We start from the raw sequence: 18,414 nt of genomic DNA on the forward strand, positions 1-18,414 counted from the left end.
ACACCATTTATATTTTTAGAAGGAAAACAATCCTTGAGTTTCCAGGATGATTTTATTGAAAGTCCCATGCTGTGTATAAACATACAAGTGATGAGAAAAACATTAAATTGAAACATGCACTTATCTGGCATTCTCTAAAATACCATTAAAAGTTTTCATTTACTTAGAAAAATACCCACTAAAACAATCACAGTTTTTCTTAAGAGATCTAAAAAAAATGTATTGGCCAGAACAAAGTCCAAGAGAATAAACAAGATTCTGAATTGTATGTCAAAAAAACTGTACAAGGTTGTACATAAAACTAGAGCTTACAAAAGCTTCGGGTATAGTAAGAATACGTAATTAAGATCTCCAAAGTTCTATTTACCAATATCTATTAATAAAATCCTTATGAAATAATTGACTTAGAAAAAGTGAAATGCTCATGATTTCAGAGTGTATAGAAAATACTAAATAGCACTTTCTGAAATAAAAGTACTCAAAACAGCACAACATGTAGTCTAGAATCAAGAGTCCTGTCATTCATTTAAACTTTGCAAGTATTATCACAATGGCTTAAGCATAAAATTTCTCTTGCATTAACTTTTTTTAAAAACTAGATTTCAAATCATTTCATGGATTTTATCTTTTGAATTATAACCAGATTTAAAATCAATTCTGTGGGGTAAAAGATAAATCATGTCATTTTTTTTTTCCTTTACCGTATTATCAATTCACTAGAATGTAAGTTTGGTACTTTTCTTGTGTCCTTTAGAAATTAACGTATTCCATAGGCAGTAAAAATAGAGTAACAACTAAGAACATTTTAACTTATTTTCATGTTTCTGTGACTAACTCTTGCTTTGGGGAAATAAGTCTTAAAATCAAGAAGTGGGTGTGGAAGAAATCAGGTTACTGATTGAATCTTGAAGCCAGTTGGCAGTTTTAAGGCTTAGATATCAGCATATTAGAAAGTGGTGGTATTCCTAATTCCTTTCCCCTTCTGTGGGGGACAAGGATATGCAATTGTTGACATTCCATATTTTAGATTGGACTGTACTTAATACTTGGAAAATCCTATTCCAAGCCCTTAGGATGACTGCAGTATTATATGTAGTCTACTTATTGGATATAATAAACTTTCAGATTGGTAAACATGCATCTAGAGTCAAGTCCGTATTTCAGAATGAAAATGAAATGATTCACGGACTACTCCAAACATCTAAATACATGTGGCCAGGAGGCTGCAAATGGGTTTGTCTCGAGAAGATTAAAATGACTCATTTTCAATTCTACTGATAGTACTATTCTTAAAAGTGGTTAAGTCCTGAATGTGTTTAACTGGTTCAATCTAACTGAGATGTAGATTGGACTTACTTGGTCCTTTTTCACGTAAAGGGCATTCGACTTCTTTTTTCAAGGAAAGTACTTTCCATTAATAACACTGATTCTTACGGTATAGTGAGCCCAGTTGCACATGGCTGAAGGATGGTCTTTTTCCTTCCCTTGTTGCCTCAGGGGTAAAGAATCTGAATGAGCAGATTTTTTTACTCCCCTCCCAAAAATTCCACCTTCAGGTAAAGAAAGCCAGAGGGGGAGGCCCCAAGACTGAAATAACATTTTTGTTGACTAGCAGACTTCACTTAAATATGCTTTTTGGTCTCCTGAGTTGGCATGGTTGCTAAGATCAAACAAGTGAAGGAGAAGCTGTACTCTTGATAACACACAGACTTGGTGTGTGAGTTACTCTGTGTGATCTGCAGCAGAAGTTACACTGTAACTGCCATATGCAGGCCAGATACTCATACCGTGCTCCTCAGAGAACATCAGGAGAACATCACGCTGTAAGGTGTAATAACACTGTACCCGAAGTCTTTTCCATTTAAAAAACAAAGATTCTGCTTCTCCAAATCACTGCATTTTCCAATACCAGTTCCTAAATATCATGAAGTGGTACCTAAAAATGGTACTGGGAAATAATCACATCATGCCATATTTGGTCTTAATATAAGACATCGGAACACATACCTAACAACAGTGAGTCCTGCAGAACAAAGGCCTGACTCAGAGCTTAAAACTCAGGTGAAATGTGAACAGAAAGGTTACCTAGTTCTCAAGACCTACTGATTCTCTCTTGGTCTCTGTCTGAGTGTGGTATTGTCAGAGGTAATCGCAATACTGCTAAATGTGTGTAACAGTACATGACCTCATGTGCTTTTCACTGGAGTCTGCAAAGTTTAAATGTTAGTGACAGAACACAGGCTAGCTTCTGAACTTGCTTTTCTGTTTTGTTTTGAAAGAACAAAAGCTGCTGTCAGTGAATGCTGTAAGAAAGATTAAGAAAGTAGTAACTCCAAGATCCTGAAAATGATTTCCCGTATTGCCAGAAGAATTTCAGTGCTCTTTAAGTAAAACACTTGCATATAATACCTAAAATCTCATCACGTGTGCACCAGGAAAAAAATTCCAAACCTCGTGGAGATCCCCATGGGAAATACTGGGGAAATAATACAAATAGAATTAAAAAAAAACAACCCACCATTATGTTTGCATATCTGATGTCAAGATGCTGAGGTAATATTGACTGCTTAAAAAAAAAACCCACCAATCTTTGCCTCTGTTATTGCTGAAAAAGACATTAATACTGATTGAGTTACCTTACTGTATCAAAAGTGGGAGGGGGGGAGGGCTTTATGAACATGGACTACTAGTGAGGCATAATGTTCAAAGCAAGTAAAAGAAAGTAGGTAAATGGGAAAATATAAAAAACTACAGTTATGGTCTTACCCTTTCTATCTGGAGTGAGGGGGACAGTCCAACCCCAGTGGGGTCTATCACAGCCTTTTCATGGTTGTCCCTTCATGAATTTTTTTGTCGTTACCAGCCACTCAGAGTCTACCTCCAAGTGAATCCATAAGAATAAAATTCAGCAGTTCTCAATAAATAGCTGCAGTTCCTCCTGAAGATGCTGGGTAAAGGCAGAGAAAAGCACCATGGAAGCCCTGCTGCTGCGGCAGGGCCGGCCTAAATCCGGATCTGATAGCCCACTTCGTTCAGAGTGCTGACGTCAGCCACCTTCTCAGGCAGCGCAGGCCTGCGGGTGAAAGATGGTGGGGGGAGAGGGGAGGGGATACAGAAAGATCATTTAGCGTTGTTGTCAGGGCCCTCGACCCTTTGGGTATTTCCACAGCACACCCCACCGCGCACCCCACCACCCACCAGCCTTGGCTCCCAACTCTACTTCTTGTTCTGAAGTCCAGCTGTATAGGTTTTAAGGAGCCTTTTAACAGGTTTTCAATGTAGAGTTCAAAATGAAAGGTACAGGTTGCTGCATGAGTTTGTTTAACTTCAAGCCTGAATTTGGTCACACTGTAACCTCTGACACGTATCTGTAACCCTTGCAAGGGTCTAAAGTTCGACTACAACAGAACTAAGCACCTGGACCAAATGCTCCTAGAAACCTTGGCATCCTCAGCGCCTCCCAGATGTCTGGGGTGACTCAGGTTCTCCTAGACATTGTCCGTCTCTATTTCAGGCTTGAAGGTATAAACTTAGGATGAAACTTTCAGAATTCATCTGAAAAAGCATGTCCATGTGGAAAATCATTCCAAGGCAAATCGCCTCTCTTCCCTAAATGTAATACATTTTCTCATGTACTTTGCAATATGACACTACACTCAAGCATTCACGGGAGTCATACAAGAAAGTACTTCAAGCTGGGGAAAGAATTCCTTTAGCAGCTCATCACCTGTCTTCATTAAAACTACTTCCTAGGAGACTTCCCGACATAAGATCATGCCTAAGCATTCTCAGGATTTATCTCACAATTTTTTTTTCCCATTTTTAAAATGAGTGGGTAGCCATTCCCTGCTCCAGGGGATCTTCTCAACTCAGGGATTGAACCTGGGTCTCCTGCATTGCAGGCAGATTTTTTACCATCTGAGTCATCAGGGAAGCCATTAACTCACTAGTTAGCAGCTAATTCAGACATGATACTAGTAACGGTATTGAGTAATTAGTATACGGACTAAGAACAAGTTCGAGCAAGTGCTCCAGAATCCTTTCAGAGAAGCAGCCACATCTAAAATGAAGTCCAGAAAACCATCTCTGAGAGTCTGTCTTCTCCCCTGGGATCTCGCACACTACGTGGGCCCTGAGCCATGGCGGCTCTGAGATCTCCCACTGCCTCCAAAGGTTAAGCAGTTCCTCGTGCTTTAACAAGAACCCTTGCTCCACGGTCCTCGCAGCATTTATCAATCAGCTCGCCTCACTTTTCCGAGCCTTTCTTGCACAAGCTTTCTTCCTGTCCTGGCATTTTCCTCAATACCAAGTCACACCTCTCCTCCTCCTGAAACTCTGAAGGTGCTGCCCTTCATATGTGAGACGAAGGCCAGTAAGACCCCAGCTCCCTAATGTTTCTCAGGGGCTGGGATAAACCCACACTCGCCTCTTCTCTCTCCCCCGTTTCTGCGACCAACAGCGCCTGCTGGAAAGTCCATGGCACGACAGGTGACAAGGAAGGTCAAGGAACGAACAAGCCCCTCCCGCTGACCCCTAACAAGGGCTCCCCTGGGGTCCCTGCAGCGACGGGCCACAAGCACGAGCCACTCGGACGCCACCTGCTCTGCCACTTCTTGGCCACTCTCCTGGCTTCCTCTTGAAGCCTCTCAGCCGCAAGGAAGAGCATTTTCACCTTTTATTCAAGTTTCTATGTTCCTGAAACTTCTCCCTTTATCTTTACCACGTTCTGCTCTCAGCATCCTTGAAAACAGATGCACTTTGCCTTGGGGCCCTTTGGCCTCTTTTTTTCTAAACCTTTCCTTAACTATTCCGCCAGTTCCTCCAAGCCCCCAGTTGCTGAGAAACCACCACTATAAATAGCTTACTCTGTGCCAAGCATTGTTCTAAGGGGCTTACACGAATTCATTCCCACCATGGCCTTCCGGCGCTGATACTGTTACCATCCATTTGACAGAGGAAGAAAGAGAGGCCCTGAAAGTTTGGAAACGTGCTCAAAGTCACGTGGTTAGCAAGACAAGAATTTTCCTCCAGAATCAAAAGTGGATGACCTTGATCAAGATGCAATGACATTGACCCTCGGTCTCCTGCTCCCCACACAGAGCATCCTCCCAAGCATCTGAGGAAGACGTCAGGCCACTCTTGTCTCTGCATCTTGGCTTCTGGATTGCCTCCCGCATGTCTCTTCTCATCCCTTCAAGGACCAACCCCGATGCCACTTCCCCGTGAAGGATTTTCTGACGAAATCTCCCCACAATGCACCGCTCCTTGCTCCACATCCTCTGCCATCTCATCGTTGGAGGGGGTCCCCAACTCCTGTTAGGCACCAGGCCACACAGCAGGGAGCCAGCGGCTGCTCCCCGCCACTAGCATTACTGCCTGAACCATCCCCACCTCACGCTGGTCCACGGAAAAGCTGTCTTCCATGAAGTTTCCCTGGTGCCAAAAAGGTTGGGGTCCACTAGGTTAAAGAATCCCAAAGGTTCATAATTCTTGAGTCTGCCTCAGAGTCTGCAAACAACTTTAGAGCACAGATCAAGTAAATTCATCTGCAGATCCCCACTGCTGAATATTCTGTACCTCTCAATAAACTCTGGTCTAGTTCCTTTGCTGTTTTTAATCGCTAAGTCATGGCCTACTCTTTACGACCCCATGGGCTGTAGTCTGCCGGGCTCCTCTGTCCCAGGGATTCTCCAGGCAAGAACACTGGAGTGGGCTGCAGTTTCCTTCTCCAGGGGAGCTTCCCCACCCAGGGATCGAACTCTCATTTCCTACATTGCAGGAAGATTTTTTAGTACTGAGCCACCAGGGAAGCTGGTCTAGTTCCTACTAAACGGCTGATAGGATTTCATTATGATAGGTTTGTGATGGGATATTTTTATTTTAACTAAGTCCTAAGCCAGAATGCAAGCCATCATGAACAAACATTCTAAGAATTAACTGGAAGATTTTTTTTTCTGTATATAGGAGAGGTTTACCTTATCTTTGAAGGTCACTTGGGGAACATGCCTACTTGTACAGCTGAATTTGGTTCTGCGACAACAGACAGCGTGGGGCCTTCCAACAGAAAGGGACTAAGTCGTCTCCTTCCTCTGTATCCCACCCTCCTGCCTCCCACGACGGCCCTGAACACAGGGGAGGAGGAAAAAAGGCTACCATTGGCATAACTGTGGTGCTGGAGAAGACTCTTGGATTCTAAGGAGATCAAACCAGTCCATCCTAAAGGAAATCAACCCTGAATATTCATTGGAAGGGCTGATGCTGAAGCTGAAGCTCCAATACTTTGGCCACCTGATGCGAAGAACTGACTCATTGGAAAAAGACCCTGATGCTGGGAAAGACTGAAGGCGGGAGGAGAAGGGGACGACAGAGGATGAGATGGATGGATGGCATCACCCGCTCAATGGACATGACTTTGAGCAAGCTCTGGGAAACAGTGAAGGACAGGGAAGCCTGGCGTGCCGCAGTCCATGGGGTCCCAAAGAGTCGGACACGACTGACTGAACGACAACACTGGCAGAAAATGAGTTAAACTGAGATTCCTGGCGAACTGTCTGCAAGGTGAAACCCTTCTCTCTCATGGCAACACTGGCTGGATTTCCTGGCCTGGCGAAGGGCAGAAGTGGGTTATCGCAGCATGCCACCCGCCTGGGAGCCCAGCCAGAAACAACGGCTCAGTCCTCGCCAGCTCGTCTCAGGGCCAGGGCTGGGGGAGCTATTGTGGCGAGGCCCTTCCGAGTGCTCCCCCAGCTATAATTAGAATATTGCAAGGGGGGTTATTTTTAAGAAACACAAGCCCCAGGATGATGATTCAGCTGGGTCTGCACTTGCCCAGAACCTTGCACATCAGATCCAGGGTTATTATTTTAGAACAATGTATTTCTCCAAATCCTTCCCTAGTCCAAACAAGGAGGCCTTTCCCTCTGAAAGGCTCTCAGACGCCTTCTATTTTAGGGGACGTGGGGTGGGGGCTTCAGCTTTCCTTGGGTGCACTTTGTGGAAGGAAGGAGGGGGCACTTCTCTCCGCACAGAAATGGACTGTCCCAGCGTCATGTCAATGTCACTGTATCTAAGCGTGAACCAGGCTGACTGCCTGACGGCCTGGTCCCAGGTCCACCCTCAGGCCTGCATCCCGGGAGCCAGCGCAGCGGCTCTCTGCAGAGCGGGAGGGGGTCGGGAGAGGACCTCCTCTCTGTGGTTCCATAGAGAAAGCATTTTGTGGGACGTGCCACTGATATTCACCACATACCCTAGTATGGGCTAACTGCATCTAGACGGTTCGGGGACAGTGAACCATCTCCTATGTGCCCCACCTGGGGCAGCCTCAGGGCCAAAAAGCGCTTGGCTACACTGGACGGCGGCATCAGGGAAGCCACAAGCAGCCTCGGAATCACAAAGTGATGGAGCATGTTGGGGATGTGAGCGGGGTGACAGCCCAACCTGGGGCTGAAAGAGCTGGTGTGTCTGTGTGAGACTGGGCTTCAGGAGAGAGGCCGTAAGTGGAGGAAAAGCCTAGAGGGTCCCGCCTAAACCACCCAGGTCCCTCCCTCTCCCTGGGACAAGGGCTGTGTCTGGGGCATCTCCTCTCCTCACACCCCTAGCCCCCAAGCCGTCACTCGACAGGATGGGTCAGAGGGCCTGAAGGGCAGTCAGCCAGCAGGGCTCCTGGAACTTGGGTACCACTTCCTCATTCACGAGAATTTACTAAGCCACCCTTGGGTTTCCCTGGTGGCTCAGACGGTAAAGAATCTGCCTGCAATGCAGGAGACCCAGGTTCGATCCCTGGGTCAGGAAGATCCCTGGAGCAGGGAATGGCAACCCATTCCGCTCCATATTCTTGCCTGGAGAATCCCACGGACAGAGGAGCCTGGCAGGCTACAGTCCATGGGGTGGCAGAGCCGGACACTGAGAAATCAACACACTTAGACTTTGTGCCAAGCACCTTGCAGATCGTGGGGTCACCAAGACAAACGGCCGGTCAGTGAAGCAAAAAGCCATTCCCCTTCTTCTAATGGAAATGTATCCCTTCCTTCTCCCGGGCGAGTGTGAGATACTTCAGGGACGCGGCCCAGCTAAGCTGGGTTCAGGGCTGGCTGCCTGACAGGGATGCGCGGGCCACCAGGCAGGCTGCCCAGGCTTTTTGCTCCTGCCTCCCTTGAGGTCACACCCCTCACACGCGCGCACACGCCCGTGTTCACAGGTGACACCCTCACACACTGCACACCCACAAGGACCAGCTTAGCTGGACTCTCCGTGGTCTCTGGATTCTAGAAAGCGATGTATCGCGACGGTGCAACGTTAAACCTTTCAGTCCTCGGTGTTAAGGGTGCGTGTGTCTCTGTGTGCTCAGTTGTGTCCAGCTCTTCTGTGACCCCGTGGACTGCAGCCGGCCAGCTTTCTCTGTCCACACCATTTTCCAGGCAAGAGGACTGGACTGGGCTGCCATTTTCTCCTCCACATTAAGAGGGTGGAAGAGATTAAATCAGGGGTGGCATCAGCCCAGCATTCACAAGTTCAGGGAGACCCAAGGCCCTCCTCTCCTGTCTAGTTGGGCAGGAGTCAGGCCAGGCCAGACTCGATACGCCTCGGGGAGGAACACTGAGGGGGCTCCCTCCCACCTGCCACCCTCATTCAAAGCCCCCCCACTTCTGACATTCCTCCCTTCCCAGGACCACAGGCATCACTGCTGGCAGCTGAGCGGGCAGACAGCTGAGGCTGCTTGTGACCAGACAGGCCCGAGCCACGAGGGATACGGCTCTGGAGAGAGCTCCAGCCCCCTGGCCTTTCTTTCAAGCCCTCCCCAGGCAGGAGGCTCTGGCCGGAGACCAGGAGCCAAGGCCACTGAGATTCCCAGGCATGGCTTCCCGGCTCTGACGTCACCTCTCCTTTCTGGGGCAGAGAGTCCCTGAGGAACCCCAGCCCTGCGTGACTATCGTAAATCGTCAGCTCTGGAGGCTCCTGGCTCACTCTGCCAGAGGCAGTCTTTCTCAATAAGGCCCATCACTTCATCTTGGTTTCTTGAAGCATCTCTGGACACCCTGGACCACATGAAATCCCCCAGGGGATGAAGCAGGGCGGGCCTCTGAGTTGGAAACTGCCTTCTCTGGGCGCCTGGGTTGAAGAAACCCCACTTCATCCGAGAGGTTTGACTTCTCCCTCCATAACCTTCAAGTTCTCGCTTCCTGTGTCTCCTCTACATTCATGTGAAGGGAATTTTCCCCTTTCCAACCACCACCCCACCCACCCACCCCTGCCCGGGGAGATTTCCTCACTTGGAATCTAAAGAGAATGACTTCTTGGGGCCCATTCAAAATAGCTTCAATGTGATCAGACCAAGGACCCAAACCACTTCTGACTTCATTATGACTTCACTTAGAAATGACTTAGGGCCTCGCTCAGCCCCGTTGCCTGGAGGCACCTTCATGAGCCTGGTGACAGAACGAGGCAGGAATTCCTTCATCCGGCTGTGGCCCAGCAGTGAAAGGAGAGCTCTCACTGGGCTGAGTAACCTCTGTGACCCTGAGGGTCTCCATGGGGCAAGCAGAGCCCAGCAGAGCCGCGGACCACCCTCGAGATGGATGACAAAGAAGGGAAATCAAAGAGGAGGACGAAAGGAAGAAAAAGGCATGAGCAGCAAAGAAGAGAGGGCACCAGACAGAGGGAGGAAAGAAGCCTGACGGGGAGAGAAGATAAAGATGTTCCCATGGGCCCTAAGGGAGCTTGCTCCAGTTCAGAAGAATGTTCTCGGGGTCACTCAGATTGGCAGGAGCTGCCTTCATGGGAACACAGGCAGCCCAGCCAGAAAACCACTGTCCACTCACCACCACTCTCTCGGGTTCAGCCCATGGACAAGGAAACCAAGACCTGGGGACTGTCAGAGATGGAAAGGACTCCAGGGAGCATTCGGGGTTCTCAGTGGGGGCATTTTAGGTGGACTGGTTCTTTACTGGGGGGCGGGAATGGTCCTGAGCTTGGCATGACATTCACCCTCCGGGCCCCCAGGCACTTTTGGGCAGCATCATTAAAAAACTCTCCCTTTCCGCTGCACTTCTAACCTTTCTCCCCCAGGGGGCGCCCTGGCCCCTGTTGAGAATCTCAGTGAGACTGAGGCCCACTGTCCTCAAGGAGCTGGTTTTAAGTTCACCGGAGGCCTTTTTCACCTACATAGCAAGCGCTCTCTCTCTGTTTAAGAACCACAGCAAACAACCTGACTGTTCTGTGTGGAAGGTTCTTTTAGTTCAGTTTAGTTCAGTTCAGTCGCTCAGTCGTGTCCGACTCTTTGCAACCCCATGAATCGCAGCACACCAGGCCCCCCTGTCCATCACCAACTCCCGGAGTTTACTCAAACTCATGCCCATCGAGTTGGTGATGCCATCCAGCCATCTCATCCTCTGTCATCCCCTTCTCCTCCTGCCCCCAATCCCTCCCAGCATCAGGGTCTTTTCCAATAAGTCAACTCTTCACATGACGTGGCTAAAGTATTGGAGTTTCAGCTTCAGCATCAGTCCTTCCAATGAACACCCAGGACTGATCTCCTTGAGGATGGACTGGTTGGATCTCCTTGCAGTCCAAGGCACTCTCAAGAGTCTTCTCCAAAGGTTCTTTAGACACTCCCAGAGGAGCAGAGAGGAGGCGGAAGGACTGGGGGGCGGAGGGGTGGGAGTGGGAGTCCCTGTTTCTCTCTTGGAAGGAATGCTGTCTCAGCTGACACTAACGGAGTCACCGCCATTTGCCCTCCCTCTCAGCTGACTGTCCTGTCAACCCAGTGACACTGATGCTCCTTTCGAGAAGGATTATTCAGACAAGTGCAAAAATGGCGAGGAATGCAGGGCTGGAAGGAGCCCCAGCTGCAAGGAGGAGGGGGCGGGGGACACAAAACCACTAAAATTATCCACACGCACAGACAGGGCTGGGACCCCACAGCTGAAGAGCCTCTTGCCTGTTATGGTAACTCTCCCCTCTTGGGGCCACTCCCCAGCTTCACAGCAGCACCCGCCACATTTAGAAATGACTTGGCATTAAGTGGTGCTGAAATAACAACTCAGTAACAGTCACCAAACCCTTCCTGGTCCTGATCATGCTGCACACGAAGAGGCCCGGAGTTTGATCGAGTTACTGGATCATAACCATATTTGTTACTTTCTCGTTTCCTCGCCCAAAAGCCAGAATACCTGGAGAAAAGCCTGCTTGGGGAAGGCCATGGGTAGAGCCTGGGAAGCTGCTTTTCTCCAGACACACCTCTAGGAACCAGGCCGTCCTGGGTCCCAGTCTGTTGCAGTGGTGGAAGCTGGGATCTGGAGAGGGAGGGAGGAGCTTGGTGCTTGGCGCGTCTCGTGGTCCCCACCTCCCGCAGCCTTCATGTTACTCTCATCTCCTGCATCCCTCTTCCCTCTCTTCTTGCATGGGGGCCCCTGTCATCCCTCATCCTGCCCTGCAATCCGGAAGTCAGGGTTAAGGAGGAACCGTGGAAGAGACGCTGTCATCCTTGTAACATCTCCGTGGATGCGTGCTAAGTCGCTTCAGTTGTGTCTGACTCTTTGAGGCTCCATGGATGGTGGTAGCCCACCAGGTTCCTCTGTCCGTAGGATTCTCCTGGCAAGAATACTGGAGAGGGCTGCCATGCCCTCCTCCAGGAGATCTTCCCAACATAAAGATCGAACCTGCGTCCCTCTCTTAAATCTCCTGTGTTGGCAAGCAGGCTCTTTACCACTAGCGCTACCTGGGAAGCCCTTGTAATGCCTCCATCCACTGTGAAGCTCTAGCCAAGATACTTGCCCCCCAGATTCCTCTCCTGGCCTCCAATCGCTGCGAGCAGAGAAAAGCAGCAGCGGGAGCTTCCACCAAGAATAACCATGATCTTACTGGACTTGCTCACATCAGAGTGTCTACAGAAACCCACAAGCCACCTGGGCTCCCTGGCTGGTCAAGCAGCCCAGGCCGCCTGGTCCTAGCTGTGGGCCGGAAACCCCTCTCCCCGAATTCTGACCCTTGGGAGGAGTCTATGAAGACCCCTGGGAGTCAGGGCTCAGCCAAGGAGAAGGATCGGGTCATGCGTCTCATGGGATTCGGGGGCTTGTTGCAGCCCCTCTTCATCATTTTGGAAAAGTCTGCATTTCCACTGAACCAAGAGCTGTCACCCTCTGTGGTCCTCGGGCCTGCCCGGCTGGAGCCGGGACCAGTTCAGGGAATGAAGAGGGGTGATGGCCTTGAACCGCGCCTCCCCGAAGGTCTTCCCTCCTGACCTCTCGGTGACTACTGCCCTCTCCCCAGTCTTCCTCCCCGTCCCCAGGCCCACTCCCACGCCCCGGGAGGGCAGGGAGTCCTGACGCTGGAGGGTGGCTGTGTGCTCGCATCCGTGGCAATCTAACAGCTGTCCGCTTCAGGCGCCAGCGTGCTCGCTTGCCTTGGCTGCGTGACAAAGTAGTCGGAGATTAGGGCAGGGGCATGGCCTGGGCGATGACTGAGGTCAGGACTTCTCTATCTGGCCCCCGGGAGAAGGACCCGTCGGGTTCCTCCCAGGGTGACTTCAGTGGGGCCCAATCACAGGGCCACGCCAGGGCCACACCCTCTGACTTCACAACAGCAACCTCATTACCCAGGGGCCCAGGCAGGACTAGGCAGGGCTGAGCCCCTGATCCACGCTCGATGGCCTCATCTGCCCCTCTCAGCAGACCCAGGACCTTCGAGACTTGACGTTCTGTTATTTTTTTAAGGTCAAGCCCTAACCTGGTTCTCCCACAATGATTGACCAGACGCTGGCTCTCCAGGTGGCATCCCTAGACCAGCAGCACCAGCATCACCCTGGACTTGTTAGAAGGGCACCTTCTCAGGCCCCCGCCCAGATCTGCTGCATCAGAACCGCTGGGGGAGGGGCCCAGCAATCTGTGTTAACAAGCCCGCCTCCTAGAGCTCAAGCGTTAAAGTGAAAACCGCTCACTCATGTCCGAGTCTTTGTGATCCCATGGACAGAGGAGCCTGTCCATGGAATTCTCCAGGCAAGGATCCTGGGAGTGAGGTAGTCATTCCCTTCTCCAGGGGATCTTCCCGACCCAAGGATAGAACCCGGCTCTCCTGCATTGCAAGCAGATTCTTTATCACCTGAGCCACCAGGGAAGCCCTTGCGAACAGGGTTATACAATCCTTCCATCTCTCCTCAGCCGGGCCCCGTGTGCTCATTTTTTACCCTGTACTGATAAGCCGCTTCCCCACTCCCACCAGATGCCTCGGCCTCCCTCCCAGCAGCATCAGAGCCACGTGATATACAGTGTCAACTTCCACCTCCACATCGCCCCTAAGTCCTTCCGCGCTGTCCTCGGTGCGCACAGGTGGATGCCTTCACGCTGACCCTTTCTCCCACTCTCTATTTCTTCCCCATCTCCTATGCTGGGTCTTCTGCTCACACACTCAGGACTCTGACATCACTTCTTTTCCTCTTTCTCCTTTCTTTCCTGGCAAACTGATCCAGCTGTTGTTTCAACTGTCCCTTCCAAGTAGATGGCTCTAGAGGCAGGATCTCTATTCCCCAACAGCTTTGAACTGCACATCTGCCATTTCAGCAACTTCTATGACATTCCCCCCACTCCCCTCCTCCATGCCTAAGAAGCATCTCAAATCCCATGGTCCAAATTCAAATTCCCTTCTTTCTCCACTCAAACCAGCACCAACACCACGACCATCACCAGCCACTTGTCATTCCAACTTTTGTCTCTACAACCAGCTTCTAAGATCGTATGGGCTTTACCATCCCTGGGCAATCACGGTAACTCTTTGCAGTTAAAAACGTAATCTGCCTTGGACTGCAAAGCTCCCGTGGATCCAAGTAAAATGACCCTAACAGGAATTGCCTTAAAACCCAACGACTGCCATCCTGTGCACAAATCCAATCAGATAGAATGCCTAGGCTTTCCTGGGCTCTGGATGCCAGAGTCTTGAGGGGAGAGCAAGACTTTATGCTGAAGAGTTGAGAGCTCCTCAGGAGAGGACTCAGGCCTCCAGGCCTCCACGGGCAGTCAGGATAACCATGCAGATTAAAGGCTACCCTTCCCCCACTCCAGGGGCCACCAGATAGATTCCCATTTTGGGTAGGGCCCCTTACACTCTGTCCTGTGACCCTCTGGGAAGGGCTTCCAGGTCTATAGTCCTCTGAGACAACGGCTGCTTTGTTCAGTGACAGTAATGAATGGATGTTTGAATCAGAGAGGACAGACAGGGGGAGGGTCAGGATCAAGGGTGCTGCCCAGCATGAGGGGCAGGAATAGGGTCAGAGGCCGTGTATGACAGGTCTAAAGCCATCCTGCTCTCTAAAAGGACAAGCCTATGTTGAAACCATCGGAGTTACTGTATAATACAGGGACTTCAACATGTCCTACTCTGCGATGACCCAGAGGGGTGGGGTGGGGTGGGAGGGGGAAGGCGCAAGAAGAAGGGGACATACATACTTATGGCTGATTCACGTTGTTGTATGGCAGTAGCCAACACGATACTGTAAAGCAATTATCCTCCAATTAAAATTAAAAAAAAAAAAAAAAAACCACTCTGACCTTCAGTTATAGGAGCACTCAGCCCTCTCCTTTCAAATCCTGGGCTCCAGTCCCAAGACCTTCCTGGCTGTTGGTGCAGAAGCCTGGGACTGGCAGTGGGAGGCGGCACAGAGATGAACAGGAAAACTGCCCTGGAAATGACAATACTCCATCCTGTCCTGTTCTTCCCCAGACCGAAGCAACGCTCTCCTCCCCCACCCCCTTCCCCAGGGTGAAGAGGCCTGGGTTCCAGCCCCAGTTCTGTCACTGACACAGCACAAGATCTTTTGGGCCATGGTTCCTTCCCCTGAAAAGGAAAACTAAAACTCTCCTCCCGCTACACGAATGCCGTGACAGTAACAACATGCGGTGTAACACAGTTCACCATCCACAAATCGCTCTTATCACACCTTCCAACCTGAGCTTACAGTACCTTGTGAGATGGGCAGGAAAAGCATTCTGATCCCCTTTGACGCATAAGGAAACTAAGACGCCCCCAAGCATTTGCCCGGGCTGCAAGGCGAACGGGCAGACACGCTGGGGCCCCTCTATGCCCGGCACCCCTGGGGCCCCCCATGGTGAGAACCCATGTGACAGACACAGCAGGCTGCTGGTATTCATCAAGGCAGTATTTCTGCCCCAGCGTACTTAAGGCCCACGTATTTGCCAGGGGAATATCACTGGCTACTTTGGGCAGCCTCAGCACCTCCAGTCTATCATTTCTTAAGTGGATCACTTTGATCTAAGAAGCAGGCGAGGAGTCACCAGCTTCGAGGATAAAACAGAGGAGGGTACAGCCAGCCAAGGAAAGAGGGGAGGCCGAGCGCTGTTTCTGACGCCACCATCCACGGAGGGCGATCGCACTTTCTACTGGGCACGGAGGGCTAAGGTTCTATTAACAGGCAAGTTCATCCCTTGTAACGGTCTCATTTTTGGGGTGAGAGAATGTGAGTCCAGAAAGGCTGCATGACATGTCTAAGGCCCCACAGCTCCGTAAGCAGCCGAGCTGGCTCCAGACCCCGGCTTCCTAAGGCCAGGGCTCCTTCCAGGCTCTTCTCCATCTCGCAGCGTCTGGGGCTTATCCCTCCAGCCGTGTCTCCATCTGACCGTCAGGAGGGTGACAGCACTGGGGGTGACATGCATGGGGGACCCCTTTCCATCAGAGATGTCCCCCGTGCGAGAGGCCCATCTCTTGGAGATCACCGTTTAGTTCGAATGCCAAGCCAGGACAACCCCACGAGTGTATGCTCTGGGCCTTGAGCTGGGGCGTGGCGGGGGGGGGGAGGGATACTACTCACGACTTGTCTCGCCTGCCGAGCCGTCGCGGGGGGCTTGCCTGCCTCCTGCGGGGTGACAGGGATTTCCCCCGGCTTCTCACTTGGGTTGGAGAGTGGGCACTTGCAGGCTTCAGGATCTGGAGGAGATAGGAGGAGTCACCACGCTGGCTCCCCCAGGGACCCTCTGTGCCTTCCTAAAGCCCAGCATCCCAGCCCCGCCCACTCGTCATCCCAGCTGCCCAAGGCCCTGGGCTGGAAGACTTCCTGGAGGAGGTCTGCACCACCCAGGGGCCTCTCTCATGAGGCACCTTGCTGCAACTAGAGAAAGCTGGAGGGCAGCAACAAAGACCCAGCATGACCAAAAATAAAGAAATAAATAATGAAACTATAAAAAATGTAAAAAAAAAAAGAAAAAGAAAAGCCAAGAAAGTCTCAGGCAAACCAGGATGAGTGGGTCACCTTGCTGTACAATTTATCAGATTATACGGAGTCACGTTTTATCTCTGGTTTGCTTTGTGAGTTGCAAAGCCCTTGGGCATAAAATTCTGACCTGGTGTCAGAAGGTCACCACAAGAAGCAGACGGGCCACTGCCCAGAGGATGACAGGATGATCCTGTGCCCGTTCCCCATCACAGACAGCCCAATGCCTCAGCATCCTGGGGCTGTTTGGTTGCTCAGTAAATCCCCCTCTTGTGAAGACAAAGTCCCATCCATGTTGCCCCAGAAGCCAGTTTGTTCTTCCCTGGATCCTTCCAGCCCACATACACGCACATATGCATGTGTGCTAAGTAGCTTCAGTCATGTCTGACTCTTTGCAACCCTATGGACTGTAGCCCACCAGGCTCCTCTGTCCATGGGATTCTCCAGGCAAGAATACTGGAGTGGGTTGCCATGCCCTCCTTCAGGGATGGAACCCTCTTCTCTGCATCTCTGACATCTAATGCATTGGCAGGCAGGTTCTTAGTCGCTAGTACCACCCGGGAAGCCCACACGCCTGCACACAGTGGGTTCAAAGGATCAGGAATCCCCAGGGAATTCCCAGGCGGTCTCCAGTGGTTAGGACCCCACACTTCCACTGCAGGGGGCCCAGGTTCGATCCCTGGTCAGGGAACTAAGATCCCACATGCTCATGGTGCGGCTAGAAAAAATAAATCTCCATTCCAAGTGCTACCAAGTGAAGATGACGAGTCTCCAGATGCTAAACACAACCAAGCATGAATTCTGCATAATCCCTTTCTCCCAGGGGCCTCGGTGTAGACACAGCCCTCAGTGACTCCACGAGCCCTGGAGGCGCAAGGACAAGCAGGTATCCTGTCCCCTCGCCAGTGACGCGGTGGATGGAAGAAGGGCTGACGAGTGTCGTTTATAAAACCTACAGCAGGACGTGTGCTCCTCTGTTTGTTACTGTGACACCAGGTCAGAATTTTATGCCCAAGGGCTTTGCAACTCACAAAGCCAGCCAGAGATAAAACATGACTCGGTATAATCTGATAAATTATACAGCAGGGTGACCCACTCATCCTGGTTTGCCTCAGACTTTCTTGGCTTTTTCTTTTTTAACTTAAAAAAAAAAAAAAATTTCATTATTTATTTATTTTTGCTGCGTTCCAGCTTTCTCGAGTTGCAGCAAGCAGGGACGCTGCTACCCTCTGACTGCAGTGCGGGCTTCCCTGGTGGCTCAGAGGTTAAAGCGTCTGCCTCCAAAGCAGGAGACCCGGGTCCGATCCCTGAGCTGCGGTGCACGGCCCACTCCGTGGGGTGGCTTCTCTTGTTGCAGAGCGCCGGCTCTGGGGCACCCAGGTTTCAGCAGCGGGGGCTCCCGGGCTCTAGAACTCGGGCTCAGTAGCTGTGGGGCAGACTTAGCTGCCCCGTGGCAGGTGGAATCTTCCCAGACCAGGGATCGAACCCATGTCTCTTGCACTGGCAGGCAGATTCTTAGCCGCTGGACCACTAGGGAAGTCCTTGTCTTGGTTTTAAATGCTGAAAGTTTCATGTCTTTGGAAAGCCCTAGGTCTCACAGAAACTGAGATGATTGCCCACTCTTATTACTAGGACAAAACAGAACAAAAACTGGAGCCTTAGTACACAGTGATTAACAGTTTAGATTAACTCACAGAACTCAAGGAACTACAGGCCAAGACTTTGATTCAGCTACAAAACCCACATGGACTTTAGCTCTGGTTTTTAAAGTAGTAAATGCAAAGAAACTTAAATTGTCCATGTCAAAAATCAAATCTGATAGGGTCCACATGGGGTCTCATTGATAAGATAGCTCTTTATGTTGACCTCGCAAACAAAGGATAAATCACAGCGATCTGTGAGACTGACTAAATTGCCGAAATGGCATCCTGTTATCTCACGGGTGCCTATCTTCTCAAAGCTGCAAGACCACCAGATTCCAGACCTCCGGCTATGTGACCATCCCTTCAGAGAATTTTTCAGAGAATGGGGTATAAGAAGGGCTCCATCAGAAAGGGAGAATGCTGGTTCTCCTTAAGAGTCAGTCACCCTCTCTTTTCCCTCTAATAAATTTCCTTTTCTTGCCTGACTCACTCTCTTTTTCTCTGCACTCACCTTACAAAATCCTTTATGAATTTTTAATTATTATTCTATTTTGGCCA

At 50.4% G+C, this 18,414-nt stretch overlaps 1 protein-coding gene across 3 annotated transcripts in view; it reads right to left on the bottom strand.

Annotated features, from left to right (window-relative positions):
- Window positions 1-33: 33 nt before the first annotated feature.
- Window positions 34-18,414, bottom strand: part of VASH2 (vasohibin 2) — a 40,019-nt gene continuing 21,638 nt past the window's right edge. For all 3 annotated transcript variants that reach the window (XM_065936239.1, XM_065936237.1, XM_065936238.1), the window contains 2 exons: window positions 15,815-15,930; window positions 34-3,073 (listed from right to left, as the gene is read on the bottom strand). In XM_065936239.1, coding sequence (XP_065792311.1) covers window positions 3,004-3,073; window positions 15,815-15,930 — 186 coding nt within the window. In that variant the 3' untranslated portion in view covers window positions 34-3,003. The remainder of the gene's footprint in view (window positions 3,074-15,814; window positions 15,931-18,414) is intronic.

Source organism: Muntiacus reevesi, chromosome 5, assembly GCF_963930625.1.
Source record: "Muntiacus reevesi chromosome 5, mMunRee1.1, whole genome shotgun sequence".
NCBI classification, from domain to species: domain Eukaryota; kingdom Metazoa; phylum Chordata; class Mammalia; order Artiodactyla; family Cervidae; genus Muntiacus; species Muntiacus reevesi.